The 15,832-nt window shown below is 44.8% G+C and overlaps 1 protein-coding gene across 1 annotated transcript in view; it reads left to right on the top strand.

Annotated features, from left to right (window-relative positions):
• RHBDD3 (rhomboid domain containing 3) overlaps nt 1-15,832 on the top strand; it is a 67,572-nt gene extending 51,740 nt beyond the window's left edge. Inside the window, exon 6 of the mRNA XM_069759972.1 lies at nt 13,805-15,832. Coding sequence (XP_069616073.1) covers nt 13,805-13,994 — 190 coding nt within the window. The 3' untranslated portion in view covers nt 13,995-15,832. The remainder of the gene's footprint in view (nt 1-13,804) is intronic.

The following is a 15,832-nucleotide window of genomic DNA, read 5'->3' as shown; positions in this document are numbered from 1 at the left end:
TGCAAGGGCTCCAAGAAAAACCCACAACGCTTAGCATATTCCAAGTCCATCAAATTCAGAGCAGCGCCTGAATCCACAAACGCCATGACAGAATATGATGACAAAGAGCAGATCAAGGTAACGGACAGAAGAAATTTTGACTGTACCGTACCAATGGTGGCAGACCTAGCGAACCGCTTAGTGCGCTTAGGACAATCAGAGATAGCATGAGTGGAATCACCACAGTAGAAACACAGCCCATTCAGACGTCTGTGTTCTTGCCGTTCAACTCTGGTCAAAGTCCTATCGCACTGCATAGGCTCAGGTTTAAGCTCAGGTAATACCGCCAAATGGTGCACAGATTTACGCTCACGCAAGCGTCGACCGATCTGAATAGCCAAAGACATAGACTCATTCAAACCAGCAGGCATAGGAAATCCCACCATGACATCCTTAAGGGCTTCAGAGAGACCCTTTCTGAACATAGCTGCCAGCGCAGATTCATTCCATTGAGTGAGCACTGACCATTTTCTAAATTTCTGGCAATATACCTCTATCTCATCCTGACCTGTTGTGAATTCTGTGGCTGAGTTCACTTCTGTGGTCACAAGTGGTATTGCAGTCTCTGGGCTTCCTCCCTCAGGTGTTTTGGTGAGCTCGTTGGCTGCCTTGCTATTTAGCTCCACCTGAGTCTGTCTTCCTTGCTCCTTGTCAATGTTCCAGTGTTGGATCTGAGCTACTGCATCTTTCCTTGGGCCTGCTGCTCTGCTAGATAAGTGCTTCTAGTTTGTTTTCTGTTTTTTCTGTCCAGCTTGCTATTAACTTTTGCTGGAAGCTCTGAGAAGCAAAGGGGTGCACCGCCGTGCTGTTAGTTCGGCACGGTGGGTCTTTTTGCCCCTTTGCGTGGTTTTCGTTTTAGGGTTTTTTGTAGACTGCATAGTTCTCTTTGCTATCCTCGCTCTGTCTAGAATATCGGGCCTCACTTTGCTGAATCTATTTCATTCCTACGTTTGTCTTTTCATCTTGCTAACAGTCATTATATGTGGGGGGCTGCCTATTCCTTTGGGGTATTTCTCTGAGGTAAGTCAGGCTTGTATTTCTATCTTCAGGCTAGTCAGCTCCTCAGGCAGTGCCGAGTTGCATAGGTAGTGATAGGCGCAATCCACTGCTGCTTATAGTTGTGTGAGGATAGATCAGGTACTGCAGTCTACAGAGATTCCACGTCTCAGAGCTCGTCCTATTGTTTTTGGTTATTGCCAGATCTCTGTATGTGCGCTGATTACTGCACGCTGTGTTGCCTGATTGCCAGCCCTAACAGTACAAGGAGCCAACCAATGATTCCCAATAGAGGGAAAAAAGAAATCCTGACATCATTTTTTTTTCTTAGCTCTGTCTTCAGTCTTTTTTTTCCCCTAGACATTAGAGTGCTTCAGGACACAGCTGTGGACATGGATATTCAGGCTCTGTGCTCCTCAATGGATAATCTCGTTGTAAATGTACAAAAGATTCAAGATACTATTGATCAGAAATCGATGCTAGAACCAAGAATTCCGATTCCTGATTTGTTTTTTGGTGACAGAACTAAGTTCCTGAGCTTCAGAAATAATTGTAAGCTATTTTTGGCCTTGAAACCTCATTCTTCTGGTAATCCTATTCAACAGGTTTTGATTATTATTTCTTTTTTGCGCGGCGACCCACAGGACTGGGCGTTTTCTCTTGCACCAGGAGATTCTGCATTGAGTAATGTTGATGCATTTTTCCAGGCGCTGGGATTGCTTTACGATGAGCCTAATTCAGTGGATCAGGCTGAGAAAAATCTGCTGGCTTTATGCCAGGGTCAGGATGATGTAGAAGTATATTGTCAGAAATTTAGGAAGTGGTCAGTACTCACTCTGTGGAATGAATCTGCACTAGCGGCTTTGTTCAGAAAGGGTCTCTCTGAAGCTCTTAAGGATGTAATGGTGGGATTTCCTATGCCTGCTGGTTTGAATGAGTCTATGTCCTTGGCCATTCAGATCGGTCGTCGCTTGCGCGAGCGTAAATCTGTGCACCATCTGGCGGTATTGTCTGAGAGTAAACCTGAGCCTATGCAGTGCGACAGGACTATGACTAAAGTAGAACGGCAAGAACACAGACGTCTGAACAGACTGTGTTTCTATTGTGGTGATTCTACTCATGCTATTTCTAATTGTCCTAAACGCACTAGGCGGTTCGATAGCTCTGCCGTTATTGGTACTGTACAGTCCAAATTCCTTTTGTCCATTACCTTAATGTGCTCTTTGTCATCGTATTCTGTCATGGCGTTTGTGGATTCAGGCGCTGCCCTGAATCTGATGGATTTGGATTATGCTAAACGTTGTGGATTTTTCTTGGAGCCTTTGCGGTGTCCTATTCCGTTGAGAGGAATTGATGCTACACCTTTGGCCAAGAATAAGCCTCAGTACTGGGCCCAGCTGACCATGTGCATGGCTCCTGCACATCAGGAAGTTATTCGCTTTCTGGTACTGCATAATTTGCATGATGTGGTCGTGTTGGGGTTGCCATGGCTACAAACCCATAATCCAGTATTGGATTGGAACTCTATGTCGGTAACCAGCTGGGGTTGTCAGGGAGTACATGGTGATGTTCCATTTTTGTCTATTTCGTCATCCATTCCTTCTGACATCCCAGAGTTCTTGTCGGACTTTCAGGATGTATTTGAAGAGTCCAAGTCTGATGCCCTACCTCCGCATAGGAATTGTGATTGTGCTATCGATTTGATTCCTGGTAGTAAATTGCCTAAGGGTCGTTTATTTAATTTGTCCGTACCTGAACACACCGCTATGCGCAGTTATGTGAAGGAGTCCCTGGAGAAGGGACATATTCGCCCATCGTCGTCACCATTGGGAGCAGGGTTCTTTTTTGTAGCCAAGAAGGATGGTTCGCTAAGACCGTGTATTGATTACCGCCTTCTTAATAAGATCACTGTTAAGTTTCAGTATCCCTTGCCATTGATTTCTGACTTGTTTGCTCGGATTAAGGGGGCTAGTTGGTTTACTAAGATTGATCTTCGTGGTGCGTATAATCTGGTGAGAATCAGGCAGGGAGATGAATGGAAAACGGCATTTAATACGCCCGAGGGTCATTTTGAGTATCTGGTGATGCCGTTCGGACTTGCCAATGCTCCATCTGTTTTTCAGTCTTTTATGCATGAAATTTTCCGTGAGTATCTGGATAAATTCTTGATTGTTTACTTGGATGACATTTTGATCTTCTCAGATGATTGGGAGTCTCATGTGAAGCAAGTCAGAATGGTTTTCCAGGTACTGCGTGCTAATTCCTTGTTCGTGAAGGGATCAAAGTGTCTCTTCGGTGTGCAGAAAGTTTCATTTTTGGGGTTCATCTTTTCCCCTTCTACTATCGAGATGGATCCGGTTAAGGTTCAGGCCATCCAGGATTGGACTCAGCCGACATCTCTAAAAAGTCTGCAGAAATTCCTGGGCTTTGCTAATTTTTATCGTCGCTTCATCTGTAATTTTTCTAGCATTGCCAGACCATTGACCGATTTGACCAAGAAGGGTGCTGATTTGGTTAATTGGTCTTCTGCTGCCGTGGAAGCTTTTCAGGAGTTGAAGCGTCGTTTTTGCTGTGCCCCTGTGTTGTGTCAACCTGATGTTTCTCTTCCGTTCCAGGTCGAGGTTGATGCTTCTGAGATTGGTGCAGGGGCGGTTTTGTCACAGAGAGGTTCTGGTTGCTCAGTGTTCAAACCATGTGCTTTCTTTTCCAGGAAATTTTCTGCTGCTGAGCGTAATTATGATGTGGGCAACCGAGAGTTGCTGGCCATGAAGTGGGCATTCGAGGAGTGGCGTCATTGGCTTGAGGGTGCTAAGCATCGCGTGGTGGTATTGACTGATCATAAGAACCTTACTTATCTTGAGTCTGCCAAGCGCTTGAATCCTAGACAGGCCCGTTGGTCGTTATTTTTTGCTCGTTTTGATTTTGTGATTTCATACCTTCCGGGCTCTAAAAATGTGAAGGCGGATGCTCTGTCTAGGAGTTTTGTGCCCGACTCTCCGGGGTTATCTGAGCCGGCGAGTATCCTCAAGGAAGGAGTCATTGTGTCTGCCATCTCCCCTGATTTGCGGAGAGTGTTGCAGAAATTTCAGGCTAATAAACCTGATCGTTGTCCGGCCGAGAAACTGTTCGTCCCTGATAGGTGGACTAGTAAAGTTATCTCTGAACTTCATTGTTCGGTGCTGGCCGGTCATCCAGGAATCTTTGGTACCAGGGAGTTGGTTGCTAGATCCTTCTGGTGGCCATCTCTGTCACAGGATGTGCGTGCTTTTGTGCAGTCCTGTGGAATTTGTGCTAGGGCTAAGCCCTGCTGTTCACGTGCCAGTGGGTTGCTTTTGCCCTTGCCGGTCCCGAAGAGGCCTTGGACACATATTTCGATGGATTTCATTTCTGACCTTCCCGTTTCTCAAAAAATGTCGGTCATTTGGGTGGTCTGTGATCGCTTTTCTAAAATGGTCCATCTGGTGCCCTTGGTTAAATTGCCTTCCTCCTCTGATTTGGTGCCTTTGTTCTTCCAGCATGTGGTTCGTTTACATGGCATTCCTGAGAATATTGTTTCTGACAGAGGTTCCCAGTTTGTCTCGAGGTTCTGGCGAGCCTTTTGTGGTAGGATGGGCATTGACCTATCTTTCTCCTCGGCCTTCCATCCTCAGACTAATGGCCAGACCGAACGAACCAATCAGACCTTAGAAACATATCTGAGATGTTTTGTTTCCGCTGACCAGGATGATTGGGTGTCATTTTTGCCGTTGGCTGAGTTCGCCCTTAATAATCGGGCCAGCTCGGCTACCTTGTTCTCTCCATTTTTCTGCAATTCTGGGTTCCATCCTCGTTTCTCTTCAGGACAGGTTGAGTCTTCGGACTGTCCTGGTGTGGATTCTGTGGTGGACAGGTTGCAGCAGATCTGGACTCAGGTAGTGGACAATTTGACCTTGTCCCAGGAGAAGGCTCAGCTTTTCGCTAATCGCAGACGCCGTGTGGGACCCCGACTTCGTGTTGGGGATCTGGTTTGGTTATCTTCTCGTCATATTCCTATGAAGGTTTCCTCTCCTAAATTTAAACCTCGTTTTATTGGTCCGTATAGGATTTCTGAGATTCTCAATCCGGTGTCTTTTCGTCTGACCCTCCCAGACTCCTTTTCCATACATAATGTATTCCATAGGTCGTTGTTGAGGAGATACGTGGCACCTATGGTTCCATCTGTGGAGCCTCCTGCCCCTGTTTTGGTGGAGGGGGAATTGGAGTATATTGTGGAGAAGATTTTGGATTCTCGTGTCTCTAGACGGAAACTCCAGTATCTGGTCAAATGGAAGGGTTATGCTCAGGAAGATAATTCCTGGGTTTTTGCCTCTGATGTCCATGCCCCAGATCTTGTTCGTGCCTTTCATGTGGCTCATCCTGGTCGGCCTGGGGGTTCTGGTGAGGGTTCGGTGACCCCTCCTCAAGGGGGGGTACTGTTGTGAATTCTGTGGCTGAGTTCACTTCTGTGCTCACAAGTGGTATTGCAGTCTCTGGGCTTCCTCCCTCAGGTGTTTTGGTGAGCTCGTTGGCTGCCTTGCTATTTAGCTCCACCTGAGTCTGTCTTCCTTGCTCCTTGTCAATGTTCCAGTGTTGGATCTGAGCTACTGCATCTTTCCTTGGGCCTGCTGCTCTGCTAGATAAGTGCTTCTAGTTTGTTTTCTGTTTTTTCTGTCCAGCTTGCTATTAACTTTTGCTGGAAGCTCTGAGAAGCAAAGGGGTGCACCGCCGTGCTGTTAGTTCGGCACGGTGGGTCTTTTTGCCCCTTTGCGTGGTTTTCGTTTTAGGGTTTTTTGTAGACTGCATAGTTCTCTTTGCTATCCTCGCTCTGTCTAGAATATCGGGCCTCACTTTGCTGAATCTATTTCATTCCTACGTTTGTCTTTTCATCTTGCTAACAGTCATTATATGTGGGGGGCTGCCTATTCCTTTGGGGTATTTCTCTGAGGTAAGTCAGGCTTGTATTTCTATCTTCAGGCTAGTCAGCTCCTCAGGCAGTGCCGAGTTGCATAGGTAGTGATAGGCGCAATCCACTGCTGCTTATAGTTGTGTGAGGATAGATCAGGTACTGCAGTCTACAGAGATTCCACGTCTCAGAGCTCGTCCTATTGTTTTTGGTTATTGCCAGATCTCTGTATGTGCGCTGATTACTGCACGCTGTGTTGCCTGATTGCCAGCCCTAACACTGACCCTGACAAAGAGCCAGCAAATTCTTTTCTGCCTGATCCACTGAATTAGGCTCATCGTACAGCAATCCGAGCGCCAGGAAAAACGCATTGATATTACTCAATGCAGGATCTCCTGGCGCAAGAGAAAATGCCCAGTCCTGAGGGTCGCCGCGCAAAAAAGAAATAATAATCAAAACCTGTTGAACTGGATCACCAGAGGAACGAGGTTTCAAGGCCAGAAATAACTTACAATTATTTTTGAAACTCAGAAACTTAGTTCTATCTCCAAAAAACAAATCAGGAATAGGAATTCTTGGTTCTAACATAGATTTCTGATCAATAGTGTCTTGAATCTTTTGTACTCTTGCCGAGAGCTGACCCACAAATGAAGACAGACTTCTAATGTCCATCGCTACACCTGTGTACTGAACCACCCAAATGTCTAGGGGAAAAAAAAGACAAAACACAAAGCCAAGAAAAAAAAAATGGTCTCAGAACTTCTTTTTTCCCTCTATTGAGAATCATTAGTACTTTTGGCTTCCTGTACTGTTATGAAAGGCAATTCAGTATCACAATGGACATGGAGGTCAGAGCACATACAGTGATCTGACAATAACCCAAAATAATAGAACGAGCTCTGAGACGTGGGAACTCTGCAGACCGCAATCCCTGATCCTCTCCAAACACAACTAGAGGCAGCCGTGGATTGCGCCTAACGCTACCTATGCAACTCAGCACAGCCTGAGAAACTAACTAGCCTGAAGCTAGAAAAAATATGCCTACCTTGCCTCAGAGAAATACCCCAAAGGAAAAGGCAGCCCCCCACATATAATGACTGTGAGTAAGATGAAAAGACAAACGTAGGGATGAAATAGATTCAGCAAAGTGAGGCCCGATATTCTAGACAGAACGAGGATAGGAAAGATAACTTTGCGGTCTACACAAAACCCTAAAGAAAACCACGCAAAGGGGCAAAAAGACCCTCCGTACCGAACTAACGGCACGGAGGTACACCCTTTGCGTCCCAGAGCTTCCAGCAAAACAAATAGACAAGCTGGACAGAAAAAATAGCAACAAATAGCAAAGAAGCACTTAGCTATGCAGAGCAGCAGGCCACAGGAATGATCCAAAGAAACACAAGTCCAACACTGGAACATTGACAGGAAGCATGAATCAAAGCATTAGGTGGGGTTAAGTAGAGAAGCACCTAACGACCTCACCAGATCACCTGAGGGAGGAAACTCAGAAGCAGCAGTACCAGTTACCTCCACAAACGGAAGCTCCCAGAGAGAATCAGCCGAAGTACCACTTGTGACCACAGGAGGGAGCTCTGCCACAGAATTCACAACAGACATGTCAACTACCAAAATATATAGTATACTTCTAATTAACTCCATCAGCTGCATTAGAACATGGTTAAAAAAATTGTAAATTGTGTTGATTTTTATTGATATAGTGATTAAGCATTGTTTTCATGAAACCAGAAAATCCCAGTAAGCAGGAATTGAGACATAGGATTTTTGAAAAAATGTTAAAGATCCTCAGTATTAAAGTGATTAAACACGCCGTGTCATGCAGAGTGCATTCCGGCAGTCTGATGTACTGTAGCGATGCCACTGGGTCACGCGGACTGCGCTCTGTGTGACCCAGCGACTGTGAGGCCCTTAAGTGTCCCTTTAAGGAAGACTTTAAGGTTACTAGAGTTCCAAGCTGCTGGAACACCGGGATGTTGTGAACTCTGGTAAACTTAGTTCACAGCCTCCAAGTGTCCCAGCAGCTGGGAACTCCAGTAACCTTAAAGTCACACAGCTGTGCGCACTCGGGCCATTTTTACCACATTTTTTACCTCCATTTCTGTACAGCTTTCTAGGAATAAATAAAAAAAAATGGCTTGAGGACCCCCTATTTTTAACAACCAGCTAAGGCAAAGCAGACAGCTGCGGGCTGATATCTTGTTGGGAAGGACCACAGTTATTGGCCTCTTCCCAGCCTAAAAATACCATCCCTCTGCATAGAATTGATGAAAATATAAATGCTACCATGTACAAGGATATACTGGAGAATGTAATGCTGCTACATGGTAAAACCAAAGTAAGCAGGGGCTGGAAATTCCAGCATGACAATGATCCTAAGCACACATCCAATTTAGTAAAACATTGTTTAGCAAAGAAAAATGTCCGCTTGTTGCAATGGCCAAGTCAATCACCTGATTTAAACCATATAGAGCACCTTTGGGATGAGTTGGGGAGGGGAGTTGGGGCCTGTACCCATAGCAATAAACCGTATAGAGCTCCTTAGGGATGAGTTAGGGCGACAAGTTGGGGCCCGTACCCAGAGCAATAAACCCTATAGAGCACCTTTGGGATGAGTTAGAGAGATGAGTTGGGGCCCGTACCCAGAGCAATAAACCCTATAGAGCACCTTTGGGATGAGTTGGGGCCCGTACCCAGAGCAATAAACCCTATAGAGCACCTTTGGGATGAGTTAGGGCGACGAGTTGGGGCCCGTACCCAGAGCAATAAACCCTATAGAGCACCTTTGGGATGAGTTAGGGCGACGAGTTGGGGCCCATACCCAGAGCAATAAACCCTATAGAGCACCTTTGGGATGAGTTAGGGAGATGAGTTGGGATCCGTACCCAGAGCAATAAACCTTATAGAGCACCTTTGGAATGAGTTAGGGCAACAAGTTGGGGCCCCTACCCAGAGCATTAAACCCTATAGAGCACCTTTGGGATGAGTTGGGGAGAGGAGTTGGGGCTTATACCCATAGCAATAAACCCTATAGAGCAGAGGTGTCAAACTGCATTCCTCGAGGGCCTCAAACTGTGTGTATTTTCAAGATTTCCTTAGCATTGCACAAGGTGCTGGAATCATTATCTGTGCAGGTGATTAAATTACCACCTGTGCAATACAAGGAAATCCTGAAAACATGACCTGTTTGCGGCCCTCGAGGAATGCAGTTTGACACCTCTGCTATAGAGCACTTTAGGGATGAGTTAGGGCGATGAGTTGGGGCCCGTACCCAGAGCAATAAACACTATAGAGCACCTTTGGGATGAGTTGGGGAGAGGAGTTGGGGCCTATACCCATAGCAATAAACCCTATAGAGCACTTTAGGGATGAGTTAGGGCGATGAGTTGGGGCCCATACCCAGAGCAATAAACCCTATAGAGCACCTTTGGGATGAGTTAGGGAGATGAGTTGGGGCCCGTACCCAGAGCAATAAACCCTATAGAGCACCTTTGGGATGAGTTAGGGCGACAAGTTGGGGCCTGTACCCAGAGCAATAAACCCTATAGAGCACCTTTGGGATGAGTTAGGGTGATGAGTTGGGGCCCATACCCAGAGCAATAAACCCTATAGAGCACCTTTGGGATGAGTTAGAGATATGAGTTGGGGCCAGTACCCAGAGCAATAAACCCTATAGAGCACCTTTGGGATGAGTTGGGGCCCATACCCAGAGCAATAAACCCTATAGAGCACCTTTGGGATGAGTTAGGGCGACGAGTTGGGGCCCATACCCAGAGCAATAAACCCTATAGAGCACCTTTGAGATGAGTTAGGGAGATGATTTGGGGCCCGTACCCAGAGCAATAAACCCTATAAAGCACCTTTGGAATGAGTTAAGGCGATGAGTTGGGGCCAGTACCCAGAGCAATAAACCCTATAGAGCACCTTTGGGATGAGTTGGGGAGGCGAGTTGGGGCCTGTACCCATAGCAATAATCCCTATAGAGCACCTTAGGGATGAGTTAGGCCGATGAGTTGGGGCCCATACCCAGAGCAATAAACCCTATAGAGCATCTTTGGGATGAGTTAGGGAGATGAGTTGGCGCCCATACCCAGAGCAATAAACCCTATAGAGCACCTTTGGGATGAGTTAGGGCGACGAGTTGGGGTCCATACCCAGAGCAATAAACCCTATAGAGCACCTTTGGGTTGAGTTAGGGAGATGAGTTGAGGTCCGTACCCAGAGCAATAAACCTTATAGAGCACCTTTGGAATGAGTTAGGGCAACAAGTTAGGGCCCGTACCCAGAGCAATAAACCCTATAGAGCACCTTTGGGATGAGTTGGGGAGAGGAGTTGGGGCCTATACCCATAGCAATAAACCCTATAGAGCAGAGGTGTCAAACTGCATTCCTTGAGGGCCTCAAACCATGCGTGTCTTCAAGATTTCCTTAGCATTGCACAAGGTGCTGGAATCATTATCTGTGCAGGTGATTAAATTACCACCTGTGCAATACAAGGAAATCCTGAAAACATGACCTGTTTGCGGCCCTCGAGGAATGCAGTTTGACACCTCTGCTATAGAGCACTTTAGGGATGAGTTAGGGCGATGAGTTGGGGCCCGTACCCAGAGCAATAAACCCTATAGAGCACCTTTTGGATGAGTTGGGGAGAGGAGTTGGGGCCTATACCCATAGCAATAAACCCTATAGAGCACTTTAGGGATGAGTTAGGGCGATGAGTTGGGGCCCATACCCAGAGCAATAAACCCTATAGAGCACCTTTGGGATGAGTTAGGGAGATGAGTTGGGGCCCTGTTGTGAATTCTGCTTTTGGGCTCCCTCCGGTGGTTGTAGGTGGTAATGCAGTTTTCCCTGGGCTGCAGTCTTGGACAGGTGTATCTACTGATTGCAATTCTGACTGGGGTATTTAGGTTTGCAGGACTCATTGGTCCTTGCCAGTTGTCAATGTTTCTTGGGAAGTGTTGGATCTTTGTCTGGCTTCTCCTGCTTAGCTGCCAATTCAGCAAAGATAAGTGTCTGTTTCTTTTTCTGTGGCACACAAGCTGTGTGCTTATATTCTGTGCTATTCATTTGTTTTCTCTTGTCCAGCTTAGACTGTGTCAGTGTTTTCTCAGTCTTGTTGGATTCTCTGGAGTTGCAGATATATGCTCCACATCTTTAGTGAGATGGTGGAGTTTTTGTATTTTCTGCTGTGGATATTTTTGGAAGGATTTTAATACTGACCGCTTAGTATCCTGTCCTATCCTTTCCTGTTTTAGCTAGAAGTGGCCTCTTTTGCTAAATCCTGTTTCCTGCCTGCGTGTGTCTTTTCCTCTACTACTCACAGTCAATATTTGTGGGGGGCTGCCTATCCTTTGGGGTTCTGCTCTGAGGCAAGGTAGAATTCCTATTTCCATCTATAGGGGTATTTAGTCCTCCGGCTGTGTCGAGGTGTCTAGGATTCGTTAGGCACACCCCACGGCTACTTCTAGTTGTGGTGTTAAGATCAGGATTTGCGGTCAGTATAGTTACCACCTACTCCAGTGAAAGTTTTCATGCTGCTCCAAGGTCACCTGATCATAACAGGGCCCGTACCCAGAGCAATAAACCCTACAGAGCACCTTTGGGATGAGTTAGGGCGACGAGTTGGGGCCTGTACCCAGAGCAGTAAACCCTATAGAGCACCTTTGGGATGAGTTAGGGCGACGAGTTGGGGCCCGTACCAAGAGCAATAAACCCTATAGAGCACCTTTGAGATGAGTTAGGGAGATGAGTTTGGGCCCGTACCCAGAGCAATAAACCCTATAGAGCACCTTTGGGATGAGTTGGGGCCCATACCCAGAACGATAAAGATGAATTGTTTGCAAATGGAATGGTGCAAAATCCCTCAGGATGTCTTGACTACCCTAGTGGCTTCAATGCCCTGTCAGTGTGGTGCAGTAATTAAAGCAAAAGGTTGTACTACAAAATACTAAGTCATGGCATTGTAAACTATGATTACTCTCTATGTTGTGATCAATAAATAGTATAAGCAAAACTTTAAGCAGTCAGTTTTCTGTAATTGAATTACCATACCTATATTCCAAAGCATTTTGGTAAAAATTAAGGTCTTGCATGATGACAACTTCATGCACTTTCAATTCAGCACCAGGAAAATGGCATCACAGGAACCAGGCAGAAGTAATCACACTTTTTAAAAACAAATGTAAAACTTTTGGTCGCCACTGTATATGGTTCTTGATTAGCTGACACTGGTAAGAATACATGTTACAATAAACCCAACATTGTAAGCTTGCGAGACGGACTCTCACTCCTCCTTGAACTGTTGAAGTATGTGTTACTTTGTTTTGCCTTTGTCTGTAGATGTCCCTACTAGCGATGAGCGAGTATACTCGTTACTCGTTTTTTCCCGAGCACGCTCGGGTGATCTCCGAGTATTTGTGACTGCTCGGAGATTTAGTTTTGGAGATTTAGTTTTTGTTGAGACAGCTGCATGATTCCCTAGCAACCAGGCATCCCCCACATGTACTTAGTCTGGCTAGCAGCCGTAAATCATGCAGCTGCGTTGACAAAAACTAAATATCCGAGCAGTCACAAATACTCGGAGACCATCCAAGCAATGAGTACACTCGCTCATCACTACTCCCCACTCAATTGTAAAGTGCTGCAAAATTTGTTTGCGCTGCAAAAATTTAATTTTTATTAATTAATATTTATTGTAACATGTATTAGCAGTAGCAGCTAATAAACATACTTAAAGGGAATCTGTCACCAGGTTTTTGCCACTTAATCTGATAGCTGAATAATATCCAGCGATTGTCTATCGGGCTGCATGCTATAGTTTTAATAAAATCACTAGCAGATTATCACTAGAGGGCTAGTAAACCTGCTGCCATGTAGTTATCCATATTCATGAGCTCTGTATAACCCTGCCCCCTACACTGATTGGCAGCTTTTTGTGCATATTGACCATAGGTACAAAGCTGCCAATCAGTGGTGTGGACGGGGTTATACATAACTCAGCATTCATAGAACTGGTAGATCATGAGCAGATAAAATAGTGATTTTATCAAAGCTACACTAAATAGCCCAATAAGTGATACATAATGGGAATCAGGGTCTCTCCCTATTTTATGCTGCTTTCAGATATGGTAACAAAAACCTGGTGACAGGTTTGCTTTAATTCTGCTCAATTTTAAGTGATTAATATTGATATAAATTAATAATTATAAGCAGAATTAAGTTCAGCTTGTTGGTTCGGCCCTCCTGAACTCCAGAACAGTTATGGTCTCTCATGTGACCATGTGGGAAAATTGTCCACCTCTGCTCTAAGGCAGGGGTCCCCAACTCCAGTCTTCAAGGCCCACCAACAGGTCATGTTTTCAGGATTTCCTTTGCATTGCACAGGTGATATGCAAAGGAAATCCTGAAAACATGACCTGTTGGTGGGCCTTGAGGACTGGAGTTGGGGACCCCTGCTCTAAAGCACAGAGCCTGCTAATTAGGTAAACTGTCACTTTAAGATCTTTAAGACAGGCAATGAGCTCTGAGCTATAAAATTAAAAATCCCTAAGTTTTTGTGAATGGACAGGACTTTTAACAAGATGTAAATTGCAAAGTTGCTTGTTTTTTTAACCTAGTAAGAACTTGAGATCATTCTTTTAAGAAGTCATATTTCATTTGACATCAGTCCTTTTAACAGAAGAAACAGATATATCTAAGAACTTGTTGAATAGAACAGTTTAACCCTAACAGAAGTGGAGACATCATTAAAATATCTGGTTTATATTTTGTTTGTTAAAAAATGCTTTTCTGTGTATTTCTTTCTAATTGCACACTGGCGTCCTTTTTCAGGCTACAGCAGCTAGAACGCATGGGATTTCCCACAGGACAGGCGGTTGTGGCATTAGCGGCCACAGGAAAAGTAGAGAGAGCTGTGTCCCTACTTGTGGAAGGAGAAATTGGTGGAGACATTACAGTGACTAATGAAAGACAGCCTTCAGATGGACAGCTACATGCAGCGGATACAAGACACTTACCCTGAACGTGGAAATACTTTACCAGATTTGTAGAAGATAAATAACATTTGGAAGCGTTATACAGGGGAGTGTGTCATCAGAAAAGTATCTCCAATAAATAGATGGCACAGTATCCATCATTCATAATAAGTTCTGGTCACAACTCCATCTCCCTGTACAATGACTTCTGCACAGAGCATGACTAGAAAGCTCCTATCCAAGCAAATGAGTCACCCCAGGGTTCTTTAAAACCATCATGACCGGAGATATTTTCGTTTTGCGTTTTCATTTTTTGCTCCCCTTCATCCCAGAGCCATACCTTTTTTTAATTTTTCGGTCATTATTGTCTTGTGAGGACTTGTTTTTAGCGGGACGAGTTGCACTTTTGAACAACTCCATTGGTTTTATCATATCGTGCACTGGAAAACGGGGAAAAAAATTAAAGTGTGGTGAAATTGCAAAAAAAAGTGCAATTCCACAATTGGTTTTTTTTGCTTTGCTTTTTTACTATGTTCACTAAATGCTAAAACTGACCTGCCATTATGATTCTCCAGATCATTACGAGTTCCTAGACTCCATTTAATGAGTTAACAGCCGCGATAGGATCACGATTCCTCCCGTGGCTGTTAGCGGCCCATGTCAGCTGTTCAAAACCTGAGCTCACCGCCAGAGCCCACATCAAAGTGAGTGTGTCCAACATTGGTGTATTGTTACGCCCAATGTCAGACAGGGGTTAAACATCTGGATGCAGTAAAGCAAGATGGTCATCCCCATAATCATGTACCCAAAATATTATAAAAAAAAATAAATCTGCAATCAGAAAATAAAGATTAGCTAAAAAAAAGTTCCACTATCTTGTTTTGGTGATAAAAAGTGATGCATCCCTTTAAGAGCCATATAATTAAAGGGTTTATCTCCTGTCCATATAGCTTGTCAGGAGATATGGTTATCATGGCATTAGCCAGTGATCAAAAAAGAAAAAAATTATATCAGCTCATCAGTACTGGATATTAAACAATAATCCTTGAAGGGTGCACTGCGCGGAAGAGTCCTTGGGCCGGTTTCCCAGGTAAAGCAGTCAGAAAAGATATACAGCTACCACCTAAAAATACTTTACAATAAAAACATATTTTATTGATATGCTCTAAAAATGATAGAGAATGTATAAAATAAAAAACTTGACCAGTACGTTTTCGAGCATTAAAAGCTCTTAATCTTAGCAGGCTATGATTTTTGGGCTGTAGCTGGATATCTTTTCCATCTATTATAACCCCACCCAATGAACCAAAGCTGTGGAAGACTTGAGACATTCATGTATTACATGGATGACTATTCATCTGAATGACCCCAATGTAAAACCACAATCCCCTACAATGAGCGCTGCTGGGATGATGTCCGACTGGCAGCAGCTTCCCACAGTGGCTCCAATTTTAGCTGGCAGCGACTTCCTAGGCAGCTTCAATGTGAACAGGGCTGTCTGTAAAGAGACTGGGGGTAGCTTCACCGAAAACTGCAAAGTTCAATTTTACCCTTTATCTTTTTTTAAGTGAGGAAAGGGAGACACGCGGGTGCCAAACAAAGGATCAGACATTCCAGTGAAGTTTGATCAGTGGCAGCACGGTGGCTCAGTGGTTAGCACTGTTGCTTTGCAGCACTGGGGTCCTGGGTTCAAATCTCACCAAGGACAAAATCTGCAAGGAGTTTGTTGGCGTGGGTTTCCTCCTGGTTCTCCGGTTTCTTCCCACATTCCGAAGACATACTGATCGGGAATCTAGATTATGAGCCTGATGGGGACAGTGCCGATAATGTATGTAAAGCGCTGTGGAATTTATGGTGCTATATAAGTGAGTAAAATATAACTTTT

The sequence above is a fragment of the Ranitomeya imitator genome, chromosome 1 (genome assembly GCF_032444005.1).
Source record: "Ranitomeya imitator isolate aRanImi1 chromosome 1, aRanImi1.pri, whole genome shotgun sequence".
NCBI lineage: Eukaryota > Metazoa > Chordata > Amphibia > Anura > Dendrobatidae > Ranitomeya > Ranitomeya imitator.
The sequence above is the reverse complement of the archived record's forward strand: the minus strand, read 5'-3'. Positions and strand labels throughout refer to the sequence as shown.